Source organism: Symphodus melops (assembly GCF_947650265.1).
Source record: "Symphodus melops genome assembly, chromosome: 3".
NCBI classification, from domain to species: Eukaryota; Metazoa; Chordata; class Actinopteri; order Labriformes; family Labridae; genus Symphodus; species Symphodus melops.
Genome location: NC_136693.1, coordinates 14082343 through 14101664, shown reverse-complemented (window position 1 = coordinate 14101664; position 19322 = coordinate 14082343). Strand labels below are relative to the sequence as shown.

Below are 19322 nucleotides of genomic sequence, written 5' to 3'. Positions count from 1 at the left end.
CAACACATCATTAATACACCAAATAAACACGGCACGCTGGCACCCTCTACTGGAGACACAGCAGATTGCAGTATGTTTTTCTCACCGCTGTCCCTTTGTCCACAAATTCCGTTTGAATAAAGTTTTTAAATAATCCCTTTCCGCTGCCCCTGCGAATCGTTGGATTGCAATGGCTGCTCCCTCGTTTACAATACGCGTTGTGTCTACGAAAGCCGTAGTGTTGTTGATTTCCGGTAACAGCAGCTTCAGCGCTCATTTTCTGAACGTAGACCTTAAACAACAATCTTCATAAGCGAGTTTCTTCTTTTTAAGATCATAACCAACACGTGGCCGTATTTTGCATCTTGTGGCCAGGCCTTGTTGTCAGGACAGAACCTGATATCTCACAGACTAAACAAGGCCAGCAGCCAGATACAAGGTACGCATCACTTTCATTCATTGCACCTCACCGATATTAAACGAGGACTTTGTTTTTGAACAATGAGTCGAGCCTCGTTTGTGGCCTTGGAGTAACATACAATGTGTTTATAACTGTATGAAATATACAGAAAGTGCGAATGGTATGCATGTATGAAGTTATTGTCTGTCTTGGTTGCTCGTGCCGTGAATAGATCAGAGATGCATTTTAACTGAATGTCAAAATTCTTAACATGATTAATGTTAAATTAAAAACATCTTTCAAAAATGTTCAGTGAAGTATAATCTTTGTTCGGTGGAGGAATAATCCCATTTTTAGACTGCCACAAAACTAGTTCACACCAACATATCACTTGATAATAGGGCTTGTTTACGCCTCTGCACCATAAAGACTACATTCTATTTACAGAGGTATATTATGGTTGATGATTGTAGTTATGATAGTTTAATCACAAGGAATTTATAGGCAATCATTTTGTTTATCAGCACAATGTCAATAGTGTAAAGAAACCAATCAGAACTCTCAGTAGGTCCAACTATGAATCTTTATCTTGTCTTCTTTGTTAAAGTGAATCTTTTTTTAACTTTGTCTGTTTGTCCAACAAAGTAAAATAACCTGACAAATGTTTATTACGAATCCAGGCTTATATGATCACCTTTCATCACTTTTTTCTTACCTCTTGTAAATGAAATGAATGATTTGTAAATTGAATTAATGCAATATACAAGGTTAGCAATGCTCAACTATTAGTTAGGAAAAAAATAATAAGGAATAAAATATTGTGTAATTTTACCTATATTTACTTTTTACAATGCCATTTGCCCCCACAGATTATGGACGATGACGATGTGTCCATGCACAGGCTGGAAGGGATGGATCCAACTGCACAAGTTGGTGGACTGATAGTTAAGAAGAAGAGCGCTGCTTCAGAGCCCCATGTTTTCCGAGCACCTACCCCACGCACCTCCTTGCTAGGCTTGGATCTGCTGGCTGCTCAGAAAAGAAAGGAGCGCGAGAGTAAGGAACAGTCTGATGGCAGTGGGGGTGACAGTAATACAAAGAGGTCCAAAGTTTCATCGTATAAGGACTGGGAGGAAGCCAAAAGTGACTCGGGGTCTGATGAAGAAGAGGATGAGAAAAAACAAAATGTTAAGAAGGAGAGGTAAGGGGTATAAATAATGTATCATTGAAGATAGTTTCTTTTTCACAAAAAAGTAAAAAAAAAGAAGTAAATGATCTTAAAACAGTACCACCCCTGTCTGAATTATTTGTATTTTTTCCCCTTTTACTCATTGATCTTTTAATTAATGTAATGGTATACAAATGGTATAATGTTTAATATTTCATTTCAGTCTTCCCAGCAGGAAATATCGTGTGACCGGCTCAGAGACACCCTCAAACCCCGGAGGTGTAAGTGAAGAGTTCAGACGCAGACACCAGCAGAGAGAGAAAGACAGACGAGACCATGGAGTCTACGCCTCTTCCAAAGAGGACAAGAACAGAGACAGAGAAAGGAGCAGAGATAAAGGAAGAGACCGAAAAAGTGAAAGAGGTACCGGTAATTCTTAAAAAATAAAAAAATAAAAAAAATAAAAAGTTACTCAGTAATGTAGTAGTTATTGATGAAGGGATGATTAAAAGAAATGCTTCAATAGTTGACTTTGTTGAGAAAAACTTTTCTTGTCTCTGTCTGCCAGATGAACGCGAGGGCAGCCGTAGCCGAGGAAGTAGCAGCAGTCGCTCGGAGCGAGGTGAGAGAAGCGATCGTTCACAGAGGGAGGGCTGGTCAGATCGTATCAGTCGGGGGATGAAGAGAGAGGAACCTCAGTCACCACAGCATCGCCCCAGAGGTACTTTTGTTTTTTATTAAAATGCTTTCATATCAATACATGCATTTTCATGTTTCCAGGAGTGTTTACTGAGTCCGTTGACTGGACTTTATTTACGTCTTTGATGTAGATTCTTTCACACCCTCGCACTCTAACTGGGAGGAGGATGACAGCGGATATGCCAGCTCAAAGCACTCACACTGGGAGTCTCCGTCTCCATCCCTCTCTCACAGAGAGTCAGATCGCTCTGAACGAAGCCATCGCTCTGGACAAGAGAGTGAGAGAAGGGACAGGTAATCAACCAATGTGTTGTCCATATGTTCTTGTAGCAAGGCACACAACCCGCCAGCCGCTCTGGTTTGCTCCCTGCATCACAGCGTGTCGGCAGCACATGTACAAGTCTCTCAATAACAGAGTGTGAACACCAGAATTTCCCTCAAGGATTATTAAAATATATAACAAAAACAACATCTTTCTTTAAATTAAACAATCCATGGAATGACACGTGTTCTTTTCGCTGCAGTCATTTGCGTTAACGTTAACACATCATCAAGCTCCGTGATGCAATTATTCACATTGAAACTGCACACTGTCATCAGAACACACTTTTGTACGGACAAGTTCTGCTCGTCACATGTGACGTGAAATGATTTGCTGCTGAGGTTCTTTTGCTTATACGACACTGTCTCTCTGTTGTGTGCATAGGTCAGTCAGAGGTCGTTACCCTGATGACACACCACTGCCCACCCCATCATACAAGTACAACGAGTGGGCCAATGACAGAAAACATTTGGGTTCTACACCTCGTTTATCACAAGGAAAAGGTACTACTCCAGAAACCAGCAATTTGTGCGTATGCGCAAGATTGAAGTTCTGCTTGTCCAGTAACATTTGTTATTATGTCTCTTCTTCAGGTAGGAAAGAAGATGGCGAGGGAGGGATCATGTTTGATAATGAAAACGAGAAAGACCAGTGGCAGGAAGATCAGAAGGTGAGTTTTACATCGATCATTTATTTTTAATGGTAGTGTTTGACTTTCTCTGGTGGGACGTTTTTTTTTTTTTCTACATCTCAAGTTGTCTCACTATTTTGCAGCAAGCTGACAGAGATTGGTACATGATGGATGAAGGCTATGACGAGTTCCACAACCCTTTCACTTCCACCTCGGAAGACTATGTGAAGAAGAGAGAGCAGATCCTCCAGAAGCAGACTCAAAAAAGAATCTCTGCCCAGAAACGACAGATCAACGAGGTACACCACAGTACCATGAGTGTTTATGTATACATACTGTATCTCTGCTTGCCTTGTGAGTGCTGCTGCCTGTTTGAGTGTCATGGTAACAGGCTGCGTTTCTTGTCTCAGGATAATGAGCGCTGGGAGACAAACCGTATGCTGACCAGTGGTGTAGTGCAGAGGTTGGAGGTGGATGAGGACTTTGAGGAGGACAATGCTGCCAAGGTTCACCTGCTTGTTCACAACCTGGTTCCCCCCTTCCTGGATGGAAGAATAGTCTTCACTAAGCAGGTGACCTAATCAGTTCATAATCAGAGACCTGCAATCACCAGGTCCTCGGTTCAGGGGGATTTAGAGCTGTAAATAGAACTTAAACATATACATAGTTAAAACATGTTTCATGATCTAATTGCTTGTTTGTGTGTTTTTCCTACTGCAGCCAGAACCTGTCATCCCTGTGAAAGATGCTACCTCTGACATGGCCATCATCTCTCGTAAAGGAAGTCAGCTTGTTCGAAAACATCGCGAGCAGAAAGAACGCAAGAAGGTTGGCTTGATTTTGACTGATCTGCAAGTGAATGGTGAATGGTTCTACCTGGCCTTTTGATCCTGATCACTGATATGACAGTTATTATAACATAAGAGTTTAGACAAACATGATGCAAATTTCGATTTTTATAAAAACATCTGTAAGTAAGGCAAGTTGATGCACAAACCTTTTAGAAATGAACCTGAATAATACCATTTTGGAATATCCATGCATTTCAAATGTAAGGCATCCTGATGATTTCTGCAAAAAGAAAAAGTCATTGAGGAATGAGGAGCAAATTCCAAGCCGGTGCGACCAATATACAGTACCAGTATAAAATGCTGACCGAAGCTCCTTCATCAGCGCAGGTCCGGTCCATATCACTGCACGTGACCTGAAGAGATTAAAAATACATCCCCATCCTTTGTGTGTTGAAAGCTGATTGCACCCTGTTCTGGGAAAGACAGCGACACAGACCAGTCTGGCTGCGCCCCTTTTTCACATCGTGTCTCCCTCATGCGGTCATAATTATGCATTTACAGAAGACTGGGCTCCATAAATAAACCTTGTCGAGTGTTCTTTTGATTCAGAGAGACCTATATCAAAGTTAAAGAGTGACCAGTGGAGTCGGAGAGAGTGCTCCTAAGCTTTGAGGTCTGTGCTTCACAAGTTTCCCTGCAGGCTGAGAGCTCAACTACCGTACTGTAGTTATTAGGAGTGCAAACTCCACAAAGTGTGAACAGGTAGAACTGAGAGTGCAACACAGCTGCACAGAAACTTTTTTTTTTGTCTCTCTGAGAACCCTTCAAAAACAGGTTCATCATAACCATGCGATATAACTGGACAAAAATGTGATTTCAGGCGCAGCACAAACACTGGGAGCTGGCAGGAACTAAGTTAGGGGACATCATGGGGATCAAGAAGACAGAGGAAGCTGACACCTCTGGGGGCCAACCTGTCGGCGAGGACGGCAAAGTTGACTACAGGTACCAGACTGTCTTTGAAAAAGCCCCGAAGTTTGATAAGATTTCAAATGTTCTTTTTGAATAATTCAGAACTCCAGGAACTGTTATGTCAGTCTGTCTGATGTGCAACATTCATTTTTGGTGGTTTTCTCTCTTAGAACGGAGCAGAAATTTGCGGACCACATGAAAGACAAGTCTGAGGCGAGCAGTGACTTTGCTAAGAAGAAGACTCTTTTGGAGCAGAGACAGTATCTTCCTATTTTTGCTGTCAGACAACAACTTTTAAACATCATAAGGTAATATTCTGCCCTTATTTTCACCTGGCATCACTCATAAACACTGATGTGTTGACGAACCTTATAGCTTTGGAATGTTTCTATGTGATGTCTGGCATCTATAGGGACAATAGCATAGTGATTGTTGTTGGAGAGACGGGCAGTGGGAAGACCACCCAGCTGACTCAGTACCTGCACGAGGACGGCTACACGAGCTACGGCATGGTGGGTTGTACCCAGCCCCGAAGAGTAGCAGCCATGAGCGTGGCCAAGAGAGTCAGCGAAGAGATCGGCACTAACTTGGGAGAGGAGGTGAGACAGTTGACAGCTCATCAACGCATTCAGCAATGTTTAGTAATCTAGTCATTTTCTGAATGATTTGCAAAACGCCATTTTGCTGAATATGAAAGAAAACTGACCAATGATGTACGTACTTTGAGAGCAGCGCTTTAGAACATGTGTAGAAACAGTGACTTATTTTCGTAGTTATTTTACATCAGGCTTGTGTTTGGATGTGTTCTGATTTCATTTGTGTTTCGGAACAGAAGATTGGATTTTGATGCAGCCGTTTGCTTCAGCCAAGACAATTTTACAACAGTATCCCGTGGGGAAAAGTCAAATTAAGCTTCAATTCTTCAGTACATGAAACATGTGATACAATCATGAACCTTAAGTGCATGTTTAGCTCATTTAGGAATGGCATTTTGAAATTGAACCAGAGAGAAGTTAAAGTATTTTGTTTTAAAGACCTAAATTAACTAATGCAGTAAAACTATGGGGAGTTGTATTCTGCTGTAAGGTGTATAGAATGACTTTGTCACATAATTATTCAACTGTAATGCACAGCCTGAGAGGATCTCTATGTCAAACCCTTTAGTAACTTACTATACTGAGTCACACCGCCATCTAGTGGACAAGTGGAAAAATTTAGTTTTTGTTGTTATTGCCATTGTACTGTGGCAGTCTGAACTGAAGAGAAACAACAGCTTGTGCCACTGGTTCAATCTCTCAAATAATAGACAGCTGTAAAAAATGGCCCTTTTAGTTTGGGTCATTTTTGACATTTTTGAATAAGGTCAGGTCACTACAAACACTTCATTTTTTAATGTAATGTAATTTCATGGCACATTATTCTGGTTTGACTTTTCGGCTTATTTTCTACAGGTGGGTTATGCAATTCGTTTTGAAGACTGCACGTCTGAGAAAACATTGATTAAGTACATGACGGACGGTATCCTGCTCAGGGAGTCACTGAGGGAGTCGGACCTGGACCACTACAGTGCTGTTATCATGGACGAGGCTCACGAACGCTCGCTGAATACAGATGTGTTGTTTGGCCTTCTACGTGAGGTCAGTACACAACCACACGACACCCTGCACAGATAAAAAGTCTTTTTGTTATTTTCAAGACATACAAACAGCTACATTTCCTGTGTGTCTAAATGATGGATTGCCGTGTTAGTTTGTTGTTTCCCTGTAAGGTTTCAGTGTAATAACCCTTTGATTACATTCTGTTACATCTCCCCCTTCTTGCTGTGTTCCATCAGGTTGTGTCTCGGCGTACTGATTTAAAACTCATAGTTACTTCTGCAACTATGGACTCAGACAAGTTTGCTGCCTTCTTTGGCAACGTGCCCATATTCCACATCCCCGGGAGAACGTTTCCTGTAGACATCTTGTTTAGCAAGGTATGTGTCCGTTTCTTTTCTTCTTTCACTGATAAGGAAATCCCGCTACATCTTCAAATCATCATTGATCTGCTCTTAGATCGTTTTGGCAGCTACAGACCATTACTGTTATTACTAATTCACAGTCACTGAATCAACTTTCAAAGGCTTTTTTGACGACCCCAGTAACATCACTATGTATCATCACATTAATACACACATTAGTACACATTAATGTTCTCCAAACAAGGTCTTGATCTGTGATTAAATCTTTAACCCTCAAAAATCCACTTTATTAAACTGTGAGAAAAGCATGCCAGACATTTACACGTCCTTTCTCTCAAATGATCAGCTTTCAGTTTAAAAAGTATAAATTTAGACTTTACTTACCTTAAGATCCACTTACTACTCCTTCATGAAATAAATTCTTAGATTCTTTAATCAATCAGTTTAACAAAAAAAACAACATTTGCATCTCAGACGGTACAGAATGTGATAGAGCGAAGAAACGGACTGAAACAAACATGTTTTAAAAAAGCACTTCCAGTACTTTTTCCACTCACATTTTTGATCCACTGAAAACAGCTGTGCGACCCACTTCTGGGTCGGCTCCACAGTTGAGAACCACTGCGCTTAAACCCTTACATGTGACTTTAGTTTGATTGAGCTTTCTCTCATGTGTCACTGTTCTGAGAACGGTGATCGGGTGTTTCAGTGTTTTTGTTTTTGCACTGCGTTTGAATGTCGTGCTCTGTGTTGTGCAGACTCCTCAGGAGGACTATGTGGAGGCAGCGGTGAAGCAGGCCTTGCAGATCCACCTCAGTGGGTTGATGGGAGACATTCTCATATTTATGCCCGGGCAGGAGGACATCGAGGTGAGGGAAATGCAACAGTTCTATTTTTCGGTCTAGATTGAAGCTGCTGTATGGATAGATCAGAGCTATAAAATCAATTAATAAAGGCAGGTTTCAAAAGTTTCTGTGTACTTGTTGGATTTTCATGGTAAGACAATCCTTTTTCACAGGGTACATACAGTATGTATGTACCACACCAACAAAGCATCAGGACTGGAGTTTATCTGTTGATCAGCACCCTCCTGTCACGGTTGGGTTTTTTCCATATTGTGTCTCATATGAGGTAAAATATATTCTTGTTTTGCAGGTGACATCCGATCAGATTATAGAGCGCTTGGAGGACTTGGAGAACGCTCCTGCTCTGGCAGTGCTGCCCATCTACTCCCAGCTGCCGTCTGACCTCCAAGCCAAGATCTTTCAAAAGGTTTGTATCTGTTTCTGCTCACAAGGATGCATGCAATTCTACACATAACAAAAGTACTTGGAATTAAAACAAAGTTGACTGTCTCCTTTTGCAAGGCTCCCGACGGTGTGAGGAAATGTATTGTTGCTACAAACATCGCCGAGACCTCTCTAACTGTGGATGGAATCATGTTTGTTGTGGACGCAGGATACTGCAAACTTAAGGTGCACGATGGCTTCTGTATTTATTTTTTTCACAACATCAATCTTGAAAAACATTTCACAGTGAACATGTTTTAAACTAATCTAAAACCATTTTGTATTTTCTTTAACAGGTCTTCAATCCACGCATTGGTATGGACGCTCTACAGGTTTATCCCATTAGCCAAGCTAATGCCAACCAGCGTTCGGGCAGAGCAGGACGTACAGGACCAGGCCAGTGTTACAGGTCAAATCCTTGTTCCTATCTCTGTGTTGAGCTGGAATAGGTGAATGGTTAATGTTGATACAACATTCAGGTGCCTACTATTCCTTCACTCTGTTGTCACTTTTTGTAAAAAAAAATTATAATAATTCTAGCGTCTCTCTCCTCTCCCTGCTTCGTTGTGAATGCAGCAGCATTTCAGTGTCACTCATACTGAAGGGTTTGTCCTTTTAGAGCTCAGTGCTGGGAAGGTCCATGCTTTCATGACAGTCAGAGAAAGAACAAGAGAGAAAGAACTTAGTTAAACTCTGTTTGTAGAAGGACAGTCAAAAAAAAAAAAAAAAAAATGAAACCCTTCCTCGTGTAGCCTAAGAGGGAGCCAGTCACACTGGTTGGCTCAGCTTGCATGGATAATTCCCGTATTAAATGCCCTTTTAGGTGAGACTGCAGTCATTCTTTTATAATCTCCAAACCTCATAAAGATCCAGATTATAAACCCTAAAGTCAGTCAGTTGTAACTGTGACGAGATTTTTGTTAAGGCGCGAACATTACTGAATGTGGAACTTTCTTCTGCAGCTGATTTTACTGCTGCACACATCTTAACACTTCAGATGATTCAGTGTCGTATAAAAACAAAAGAATATTAACCACCATTTTTTTTTTCTGCGAAGGCTGTCTATCCAGCAAAGATATCAAAACATGTACAAACGTCTGTGTCTTTTCATTCTTTGTTTGAACACATGTTGATTTTAGTTTGATGTCATCATGCTGACTTCAATGACACACTTAACATGCGTCTGCCTGCCCTCCTCCCATCCAGGCTCTACACTCAGAGCGCCTATAAGAATGAGATGCTGACTACGACCATACCAGAGATCCAGAGGACCAACCTGGCTAACGTGGTCCTGCTGCTGAAGTCACTCGGTGTTCAGGATCTGCTCATGTTCCACTTCATGGACCCACCGCCTGAGGACAACATGCTCAACTCCATGTACCAGCTCTGGATCCTGGGAGCTTTAGACAATACAGGTAAGGAGGGAACAGGGGCTGATGACCATGGCATTTAGTTTTGAACAGACTTCCTGTACTGTAAGTAAATAATACAGTAATATGCTGTATTTCATTATTAAATAAGTCCTAAAAGACAAGACTAATCATATAAATCTAACACATGAAGTTTAACTTTGGTCTGTTTTTTGTTTTTTTTAAATGTGTGATTTATTTTTGGTCTTTTTGTGCCTTTATTGGAGAGATATGATAGTGAATAGAGATGGAAATCAGGGAGAGAGAGAGTGTGGACATTGACATGTGGAAAATGAGCCGCATGCTGGATTCAAACCCGGGCCGCCCGCGTTGAGGACTACAGCCTCCAAATATGAGACACGCGCACTAACCACTGCGCACCAGCGCCCCTTTGATCTGTTCTTTATGGTATAGACGCGATGATATCAACATGACAAGGTTTACTAAATCAACCAGAGCTGCAACTTCTGATTATTTTCATGACCAGGTCATCTCGTGGAATTTATTTTCAGGTAACATATTGATTAACTGATTTTCTTTCAATATCAGCACATTGGGATTTAATTCCATAACAGGTAACAAGATATTCCACAAAGAACTCTGCAAAAGAAATAGATCATCTGAATTGTGGATGGATCAGTCGGTCTTATTAAAATAGGACCATGCAAGGTATCCGGAGGTTTTTGTTCTGTCAGTTTGCATCCCTGTACTCCTCGTAACCTCGCAAGTCCTCCACCGCCCCTTTCCTTTAGTAGAGCTAAACAACATAAATCATCGTCTTTGAGACATGAAGGTGAAGCAGTGACGGAGAGTATTGGCTATTTAAGGCCTGTATTTGTCCCTCAGTGCTGCTTTGAGCGGTTCCACACACAGTGCTGCTGACAACACAAACAGAGGCAGGAGAGCAGCCGTTTAGAGGATGCTTGGTGGTGATGCAGACACTACAAACAGGCCTGGAGGACGCAGGTTTAGCCGGTGGTGTAATTGCCTAGTAACCGATCCTGTGTGTGATTTGACTGGCTGAGTCTCATTTCTCTCTCATCCTTAGCCAGATTCTTGGGGATTTAAGGATTTGGGGATAAGGGGGCACTTTTGATGATTCCCTGTATGGTGTGTTAACAGCAGATTATCTCTGATTAGGGCTTACCTGCCCCAAAACTGGTCTGCTCTGCTTCTCTGCTTTTCCTCCTCATAAGCTTCTTAGACTCTGTCGTCTAATCATTTAAATCAGAACCGGCAAAGTTTTTGATCTCACTCTCTTCTTTTTTTGTCCGCCTGCAAGTGTTCTCAGCTGTCAGCAGTTCATCCTCCTTTCTCATGTTGTTAGACAAATAAGTGTCACTTTATGCCCGCTTCTCCATCACACCCGCTGGCTTTTGATGGAAAAGAAGCTTATCTCGCGCTTCTTCCTCCTCCATTCTTCACGTTTCATGCACTTCGATTTACTTCATGTGTTGTTGTGTTTTCTCCCCCCCCACGTAGGTGCTTTGACACCAACGGGACGCTTGATGGTGGAGTTTCCCCTTGACCCGGCCCTCTCCAAGATGCTGATTGTGTCCTGCGATATGGGCTGCAGTGCTGACATCCTTATTATTGTCTCCATGCTGTCAGTGCCGGCCATCTTCTACAGACCTAAGGTACACTCATGTCTATTAGGAAGTTCCTGAGCAAAGTGTCAGTGAGAAATAGAAAGGAGGAAGCTCATACAACATATGACCATCACCAAAAACAAACATATATATACGATATACTGTTTGGCAGCTGGTGATCATATTGGAGCACTTTAGCAGCTTACAGGTGAGACATTTCTAGCAGGAACTAGATGAGAATAAAAACATACAGATGCTCGACGGCTAACCTGAAACATGAATCCAAACAGAGGCCAATGTTGTTCTGTTGTTGTCTGACTGATCAGCTGACAAGGTCTCTAATTGCATGCCTGTTTTCTGCTGTGTGATCTTATTGATTATTCACACTCTTTAAATGTGAACATGGTTTGTTTCTCTCATTGTCCTCAATGGGAGAAAAATAACCTTAAGATGTTGAAAAAAAAAATCTCACTGTGTGTGTCTGTGCAGGGTCGGGAGGAAGAGAGCGACCAGGTGAGGGAGAAGTTCTCAGTCCCAGAGAGTGACCACCTCACCTACCTCAACGTCTACATGCAGTGGAAGAACAACAATTACTCCAGCGTGTGGTGCAACGACCACTTTATCCACACAAAGGCCATGCGCAAGGTCAGAGTTCCTCGGCTACAGCGGTTCTCTCTGTGAACACACTGAAACCTGAACATGTGAAGCATGTGACTCAGCTCCTATCAGAGCTATTCAGAGTACTATTTTGAATATTTTATGCACGTATGGCAGCATTTACTTCTTTCTTATAAAACATAAAAAGCAGTGATATTTCTTCCCATGAAACAGTGGGTTTCTCGTAGGTTGGATGACTCGTTTTGTGGTTCCACTATAAAGACGTCTTGTGTTTATGCAGGTGCGGGAGGTGCGCTCCCAGTTAAAGGACATCATGGTGCAGCAGAGGATGAACCTGATTTCCTGCGGGTCAGACTGGGACATCATCAGAAAGTGCATCTGTGCTGCTTACTTCCACCAGGCTGCCAAGCTCAAGGTACTTTGTGCACTCTGGGTTTCCCTCAGTTAATATGCCATGCCTAGTGGCAACTGGTTGTGGCAGATTTATAGCAGCATAATTACAGAGCGGTGAAATATCCCTCCTGGCCTCACATTAATACAGCGCTAAAATCTGAAAGGGAATTTGAAATCATGACTATATAATCAGGGCTCTCCGTTTGACTTATGAGTAGCCGGCTAACCTAAGCAATCGTAGCCGTGTTGGATATACTTCAAATTTATTTTCCTGCTGTCTAGGCGAGGTGGAGAAGCAAATTAACCCAGAGGACCTGTTTTTGCTCTGACCTCAAAATGCACAAACACACACACACAGACAAAAAGTCACAGTAAAAACCTCACACAGGGTCCTATTTTCTTGTCAAGAAATCCCGAGGCGTACGTTGAAAGTGTTATTTACGCCTGTGTTTACTCCCAGGGCATCGGTGAGTATGTGAACGTGAGGACAGGCATGCCATGTCACCTCCATCCTACCAGCTCCCTGTTTGGCATGGGCTACACCCCGGACTACATCATCTACCACGAGCTCGTCATGACAACCAAGGTGAGAAGTCTGTTAGCTGAAGAACTTTTGGGAGCATGGCAAGAAATAATGCAGGATTTGTTGATGTTCAAGTTTTGCTTTGCACTGTAGGAGTACATGCAGTGTGTGACGGCCGTGGATGGAGAGTGGCTGGCAGAGCTGGGTCCGATGTTTTACAGCATCAAACATGCAGGAAGAAGCAGACAGGTAACACTTGTGTATAGCCTTTTAAGACTATTATCACTATTATTACAAGACTATTAATGAGAAATTTCCATTCATGCTCATTTAGTCTGAGGCTTTTTTCTTTTTTCTTTTTCCCCTTCCTCACCTCTCTGTGTTGCTCCTCCAGGAGAACCGTCGCAGGGCCAAGGAGGAGATCACCAACATGGAGGAGGAGATGTCCATGGCTGAGGAGCAGCTGCGATCACGCCGAGAGGAACAGGAGAAGAAGAGCAACACCTGCAGCGTTAAGTAAGTCACAGACTAACTCTCTCCTTTGTGCCTCCTCCTCACACACGAGCCTCCTCTAACAATAGCTCCCCCATGGCCCTCATTTTCCATACACAGTCAAGATAGAAACGTTTAATTTACCTACCTCACTGCCAGTCCATATCCCCCCCACACACACACACACACACACACACACTCACACACTCACACACTCACACACTCTCTGCTCACCCTCGCTCACTCTTCATGATGAGCTTTTCTCACCTCTGGTCCCCGCAGACGAGACAAAAAGAAATAATATTGACTCCTGGCTGACCCCCATTACTGCAGCAATTTAAATTGTGCCATAGCAGAGCAGAGAAAGGAGGGGAACGTTCAATTTCAAATTAGACCAAAAAATTAATTTCACACCCATCCGACAGCTTTGTAGAGAGAAATAAGGTTACAGAGACAGACTTAAAAAAAGGCACTTTTATTGTTAATTAATCGGCTGGTTTATCTCTTTGAGTTTGTGTGACCACGTCTGTAACAGATCTGTTGAGAATAATCACACTAGAGGTATAGGATTAAGAATTCGATTTAAGCAGAGGAAGCAGGATGTGTGATAATGAAAGGCGGTGGTTCTCCTGGGCTCTCTCTCTCTCTCTCTCTCTCGGCTGCTTTTGTCCTCCAGCAGGCCTCACGAGTGTCTCCTCTCTGAGCTCACTGTGACCAGGATGGAAGATTTCGTCAGACTGGCTGCTTATCACCTGACTCCCAGCTCACCAGCACAGATCAGTGGTGTGAATTAGTAAATGGGGATGTCAGTTGTTTTGCTTCTTGTGGGGAAAGTCGGCGGTAGTTTTTTGGAGCCACATCATCTGTGAGCACTAGCAGTGGAGAGCTTTGTTGTTCCATGTGAAGCGTCGAAAGTCCAAGCCAAGAGTGTGAGCTATCAAATGTTGAGTCTGTACGCTGGTTGGCTAAACTTCACACTGTCATACTGGATCAAATATGTGAGTAAGGAAACAGGTGCCAAACCTTCTCTGCGTCTGTCTCACCTCACGTGAGGATACACTACCTTTCTCTCTGTCATCTGGCATTCCTGTTAATTTGATCATTAGCTGTTTTGGATAGTTCATAAAAAACACAACACCTTTTTTAGACGTCAGCTAGATTGAAACTGGTATTATCTGTTAACTGTTTCCTTGCAGGAACTGTCCAAAGCAAGCTTGATAACTCCAGTGAATGAAAGAAGATGAGAAGAGAGAAGCTTTCATTGAGTTCTTTGTTGGATTTTTAAGATTTCTTTCTTTCTTTTTTTTCTTTTACTTTTTCTGCATACTAGACAGTGTTTGACTGAATTTCACTTTTCTTCAATTGCGACAGTAGAAGTTTGACTTTAAAATCTTTGGTAACATTCCTTTTAAAATATGGTATATAAACAATCTCCAAATGGCATTATTACAGTAATTAGACATTATTACAGCAAAACATCATCTGTGTGCTAAACATAAATATTATTACAGGATGAGTTTCTTCTTTTTTTAGTTGGTATGACTTCAGATCAGGACGGTCACTCTTCTTTTCTCTAATGGATTTAAAATCCCCTTGTTGCCTCTTGGAACCTGCTCCAGTCACATACTGTATGTCTTGTTCTTGTTTTTTTAAAGTCACTGAACTGTTGTGTGGTTTTGCAGTTTAGCTGCAGATTCATTTAGAAATCTAAAAGTAACTACGTCCCTGATTAAAGTAGTGTTTGCATCACTCAGTTTAGTTCTGATATTTTGAAATTGTCCTGTTGTTTGAAATGAAATGCATAAAGTTGGATTCTTGAAATGAGTTTTCTCATTAAGCGCTGTCATGTGCTATATATGTTTTGCTGTGTAAAATACTGTTCAAACAGCTTTTGTTTTGGGCGTAGAACAACAATTTCTCCTGAAGTGACCACACAAACACAGAGAAGAGGACACAGTGACAGAAGAAGGTTGTGGCCCGATGGTTGTAATTGCTGCAGGTGTTTGTAAGGAAGAGAGAGAGAGAGATGAGAGCAGTGTCAGGGTGTCACACACTGCTGTAATTAAAGATGATAGATTCGCTGTCAGCAGCGTCAGGCTCTACTTCCCGAAACTCATCCCAGAAATGGCAGCCTGCATTTTTGGCCTCTGCTGGTCCTGCCTGTTTCATGTTCACATTCATCTTCAGCCTCGTGTACAAGAGGTTGAACATAACGCCAAACTGAGTGAGGGGGGGAGAAATAAACATTTGTCTTGTTTTTGTCTGATTCAGGGCTGTGAAAATCTGCACACCAGGGAGGAAAGAAGACGCCCCCATGACCCCCAGACACCCCTCCGCCCGCTTTGGACTGTAGAAGAACAGCCAACCAGCAAAGCACACTGACTCCTTCAAGCAGAATTTCTTCCAGACTTGGACTACTCAAGCAAACACACAATGTCACTTCCTCCTCCTTTCTGTCTTTCCCAGCATGGACAACTACAACCTGCAGTTTATGTATGGACCACTAGAGTGAGAACTTGTATAAGGCACAAGACTCAAATAGGAGCCAGCTTCTTCAAAATGCCTCCCTTTACTTTAATCAACAAATAGCTGTTTCCTTTTAAAAAGAAACAAAGAAAGGACGACTTTGTCTTTTACTCTATTTATAGGTTGTCATTTTTGACAAAGTGTTTCTTGAATTATTTTGTCTGATCTAGAAAAAAAATCACTGTTAGTTCTGTTGCATTTTCTCCATTCTGAGAATGAGAATATCTGATTTCAAATTGTGTTTTTGTCTTTGTGCCCTTGTATTTGTCTTGTTCTGTAGTGGCTTAGGCAGTGTGCCACCCTGAAAGGCTCCTCTACAGACTGAAGCACTACTCTAACTGTACTTTGACATGAGTGTCTGCAGACAGACGTCTGATGCACACAAATACACTTGTGCATCATGAGGAATTTACCTTTTTCTATTTGCTTCATAAAAAAAACAAACCTCAACATGCAGGATTAAACCTACTGTATACGCTCATTTATTTTTTACAAAGCAGAAAGCAGCCATCCCTGATTCTTTTTTTTTTTTTTTCAAACAAATGTTTGCACGTCTTTTAAACAGGTACATTTGTTTGTAGATGTGCGCCCTGCCCTCTCAGCCGATGAGAATATCACTTGCTTCAGATAGACCAGTCTATCTGCAATTTAACAGATTATTGGCCATCTTTGGATAGTCTCAACAGTTCTGTTCTGTCTTTTTTTTTAACATGGATCTAATGCAGCAGGAGGACTGCTCATGTATTTTGTCTCTCAACAGCTTTTGTAAATGAACAAATAAATGTTAGCTATTTTTTAAATTGACGTGTCTGTTTGCGCACTGCAGAGCATAACAGATCTGTAGATGCACTTTTAGAGTTAGCTTTGCATTGGTGAGGAAGATAGTTCAGTTAGTGAAAGTGATGCAAGTCAGTTGAGGCTAGCTAGTTGAGGCTATATCTAGTTGTTTTCCGCAACATAAAATTGTGCACTGAAAAGAGGATAACACTTGAGGGGTGAATCTCCTCAAATGTATAAATCTGCAGATTATCTGAATTTGACTTTCTCTAACTTTTCAGAAATCTCTTTTACATATAAGAACCAAAGGAGATGTTTTTAAAACAGGGCTGCAAATGATCCATCTACCTATTGTTTAATGGTTTAGTTTAAATGCTCAGAAAATGTGAAAAATGCTAATGCTAACTTTTACAAGCTAACCCTCATTTTCTTTGTTGGTTTGACTAAGCACTCAAAACTGAAGCTAGTTGGATTAGTGCCAATGCTTATAACTAAAAATGTCTGCTTGAACAATGCCTTACATAACATAAGATATTGTTTCATTTTTGCACATAACTGACCATTTTCAACATCTCTTCTTTGAAAACAATCCTGTAGATATTCAATTTGTTTTCACGAGAAAAAGAAAATCACCAAATCCTCGGGTTTTAGAAGCTGAAACTAGCTAATTGTATTTGTTGACTGAAACAATTCACCATGTTTTTCTCTTTACTGATTAACCGTTTAGCTTCAAAACTGATACAAAGTAAGAACTGGTAATAAAGACAAACACTTGTGTTTAGAAAGGACTTCACATTATCTTCACTGGCCTAACAACAACTGTTGCACATATGATGAGCTATTTCATTCAATTAATTTGAGGCTCATGAATACATGCTCCTTTATCTCAGTCACTGAGTATAAACATGGATCAACCCAAACCCAGCAGTGTCCTGTGAGCTACAAAGGAGAAAACGGTCATATTAAAATTCCAAGAATAGTTGTTATTCTTGTCGGCTTCACTAAAGCAAGCCCGAGCGAGTGAATCTGATCAGAGAGAAACAAAAAGCGCCGGTCTGTCCCTCCCTCACTCAGACACTCGCATCCACAGATGTCACACGTATACATGAGTGATCCCCAGGCTTGAAAGCCCTCAGCTGTAAAGATGTTGATGCGCTTTAGATGAAGAGCGGGGCTACATGTGGGTGGATTGTGTGTTTGGCTTTATTGAAGCTGTATGTAAATCCTCAGGTCACAAGACTGTTGAAAAAAAGCCTGCTGGATGCTGCTCATCACGTTCAGGCTGACATTTCTTTATGTCTCTTAGCTGAACTGTTCGTACTATCTGGCATCAATTTGGAGAGAAAAGAGGGAAAGAAGCGTGTGATTTCTTTTAATGTAGTGTGCAACAACAAGCTGTTTTTCTCTTTTCTGGATCCATGTACAGCAATTTTTTTCTTGTCGGTCAGTGATGGTCTGTCTCACTTTAGCCCTTATGCAAATAAGTGTGATTATGAGCGTTCCCTCAACCTCCCCAATCCACCAAGGCGTCTTGATTGAGTGTGGCAAGCGAAGGAGGAGATAGCTATAATGGACCCCACCAACTTTAATGAGACAAATCTCAGCTATGGGCTGACATTTTTGAAATAGTCCTTGTGAATGACAGTGTCAGCAGTCACCTTTACCAAAGCTTTCCAGGGAAGGTCCTTGTAATGATGGAGGGAATTAAGATGGCCTCCAAGGCGGCTGAAATAGGAGCCTGAGGATTAGGGTGCACAGCCACGCCTCTTGTACGGGCTTTGCTGCCACACCCAAAATATAAAAGTCAGCTTTCTGCTGAGGACTACAGTGTGTATTATCAGCCTGAGATTTGATGGAGGGATTACGTTGAATGTTAGCTGTTGTCCACTGTGAGATTTGTCGAGATGAGCTGTCCCTCACTTTATTAGCCCCGCCCTTCATTCGCCTCTAATTTTCTCCCTTCCTTGTGTGTCTGATGGCGGACAGGGACAAGCTCTGCTGTCATTACAAAATTAATAAGAGCAGAAGTAAGATGGATGAGAAAAACAGAGGCATCAACTGCTCTTTTAATTAACTCATGTCCCATAATGGTGGCGGGACTGAGGCTCTGAGCAAAGAATGAGACGTTTTCTTTCTCTTTCCAAACCCATTCTGTTTTGTTGCCTTGCTCACCCCCGATAATGAACAGCCTTCTGGGACCCAATTACATCCAAGGCATTAGGAGCGCAGCAGGCCCAGTGGAAACTTCAGCTGAGTTTCCCCCCCGCCCTTTCCCCCGTTACCCTGCTGGAGATGGCCTTCACTTGATTGAATTTTGAATGTTATACCCTCCCAACAAACACCCCCTCGTCTTCAGTAGTGCCCTACCCTTACCAGATCTGAACATGCGTGGTTTTTCATGGAAACAGGAGACAATGTAATCTTGTTGTACGCTGTCCTTCACATGGTAATTGCTTGCACTTACGGACTGGCTTTGTGTACAAGGTACAGGACAGCATGAATTTGTGCATTAAAGCCTGTATTGTGTCCTTTCAAGTACTGCATCTAAGGACATGTGAAAGGAGTTCACACACTTTATGACACACAACATCAGGGCAATATTTAAGTTGTCAAGATCTAATTTTAATATAGCTAAAGGTTTTTTCAGTTGACTCTGAAGAACTTCAATTAGGTCGACTTCCATTTTAAATCAAGCTTAGAATTCCTAATACCTCGATGGATGAAAACTTGACATATTTAGAGAATTTACAGTTCTACAGCTTTTTTATTACAGCTAGCTATCAA

General features: G+C 41.8%; 1 protein-coding gene across 3 annotated transcripts; it reads left to right on the top strand.

Moving 5' to 3' along the window:
- Positions 1–118: 118 nt before the first annotated feature.
- On the top strand, positions 119–16561 carry dhx38 (DEAH (Asp-Glu-Ala-His) box polypeptide 38). 3 transcript variants are annotated; one of them, XM_079340413.1, is made up of 28 exons: positions 140–233; positions 313–418; positions 1249–1580; positions 1771–1970; positions 2116–2268; positions 2378–2540; positions 2953–3071; positions 3162–3238; positions 3343–3498; positions 3610–3771; positions 3920–4027; positions 4871–4995; positions 5133–5270; positions 5375–5561; positions 6414–6599; positions 6797–6937; positions 7681–7791; positions 8078–8194; positions 8290–8397; positions 8508–8620; positions 9418–9626; positions 11103–11257; positions 11699–11854; positions 12108–12242; positions 12681–12806; positions 12897–12992; positions 13138–13259; positions 15507–16561. In XM_079340413.1, exons 3-28 carry the CDS (start codon positions 1252–1254, stop codon positions 15586–15588), a joined length of 3774 nt encoding a protein of 1257 aa, XP_079196539.1. In that variant the 5' UTR covers positions 140–233; positions 313–418; positions 1249–1251; the 3' UTR covers positions 15589–16561. The 3 variants fall into 3 exon arrangements, with proteins under 3 accessions (XP_079196540.1, XP_079196538.1, XP_079196539.1); XM_079340414.1 differs by lacking the exon at positions 313–418 and having other exon boundaries at positions 119–292; XM_079340412.1 differs by having other exon boundaries at positions 119–418.
- Positions 16562–19322: the final 2761 nt, after the last annotated feature.

Coding starts and splice junctions, on each gene's coding strand:
- dhx38 (XM_079340414.1), top strand. CDS start 1,252: ATGGACGATGACGATGTGTCCATGCACAGGCTGGAAGGGATGGATCCA. Junction 8,195..8,289: donor AAGCCAAGATCTTTCAAAAG/GTTTGTATCTGT, acceptor TCCTTTTGCAAG/GCTCCCGACGGTGTGAGGAA. Junction 12,993..13,137: donor ATGCAGGAAGAAGCAGACAG/GTAACACTTGTG, acceptor TTGCTCCTCCAG/GAGAACCGTCGCAGGGCCAA.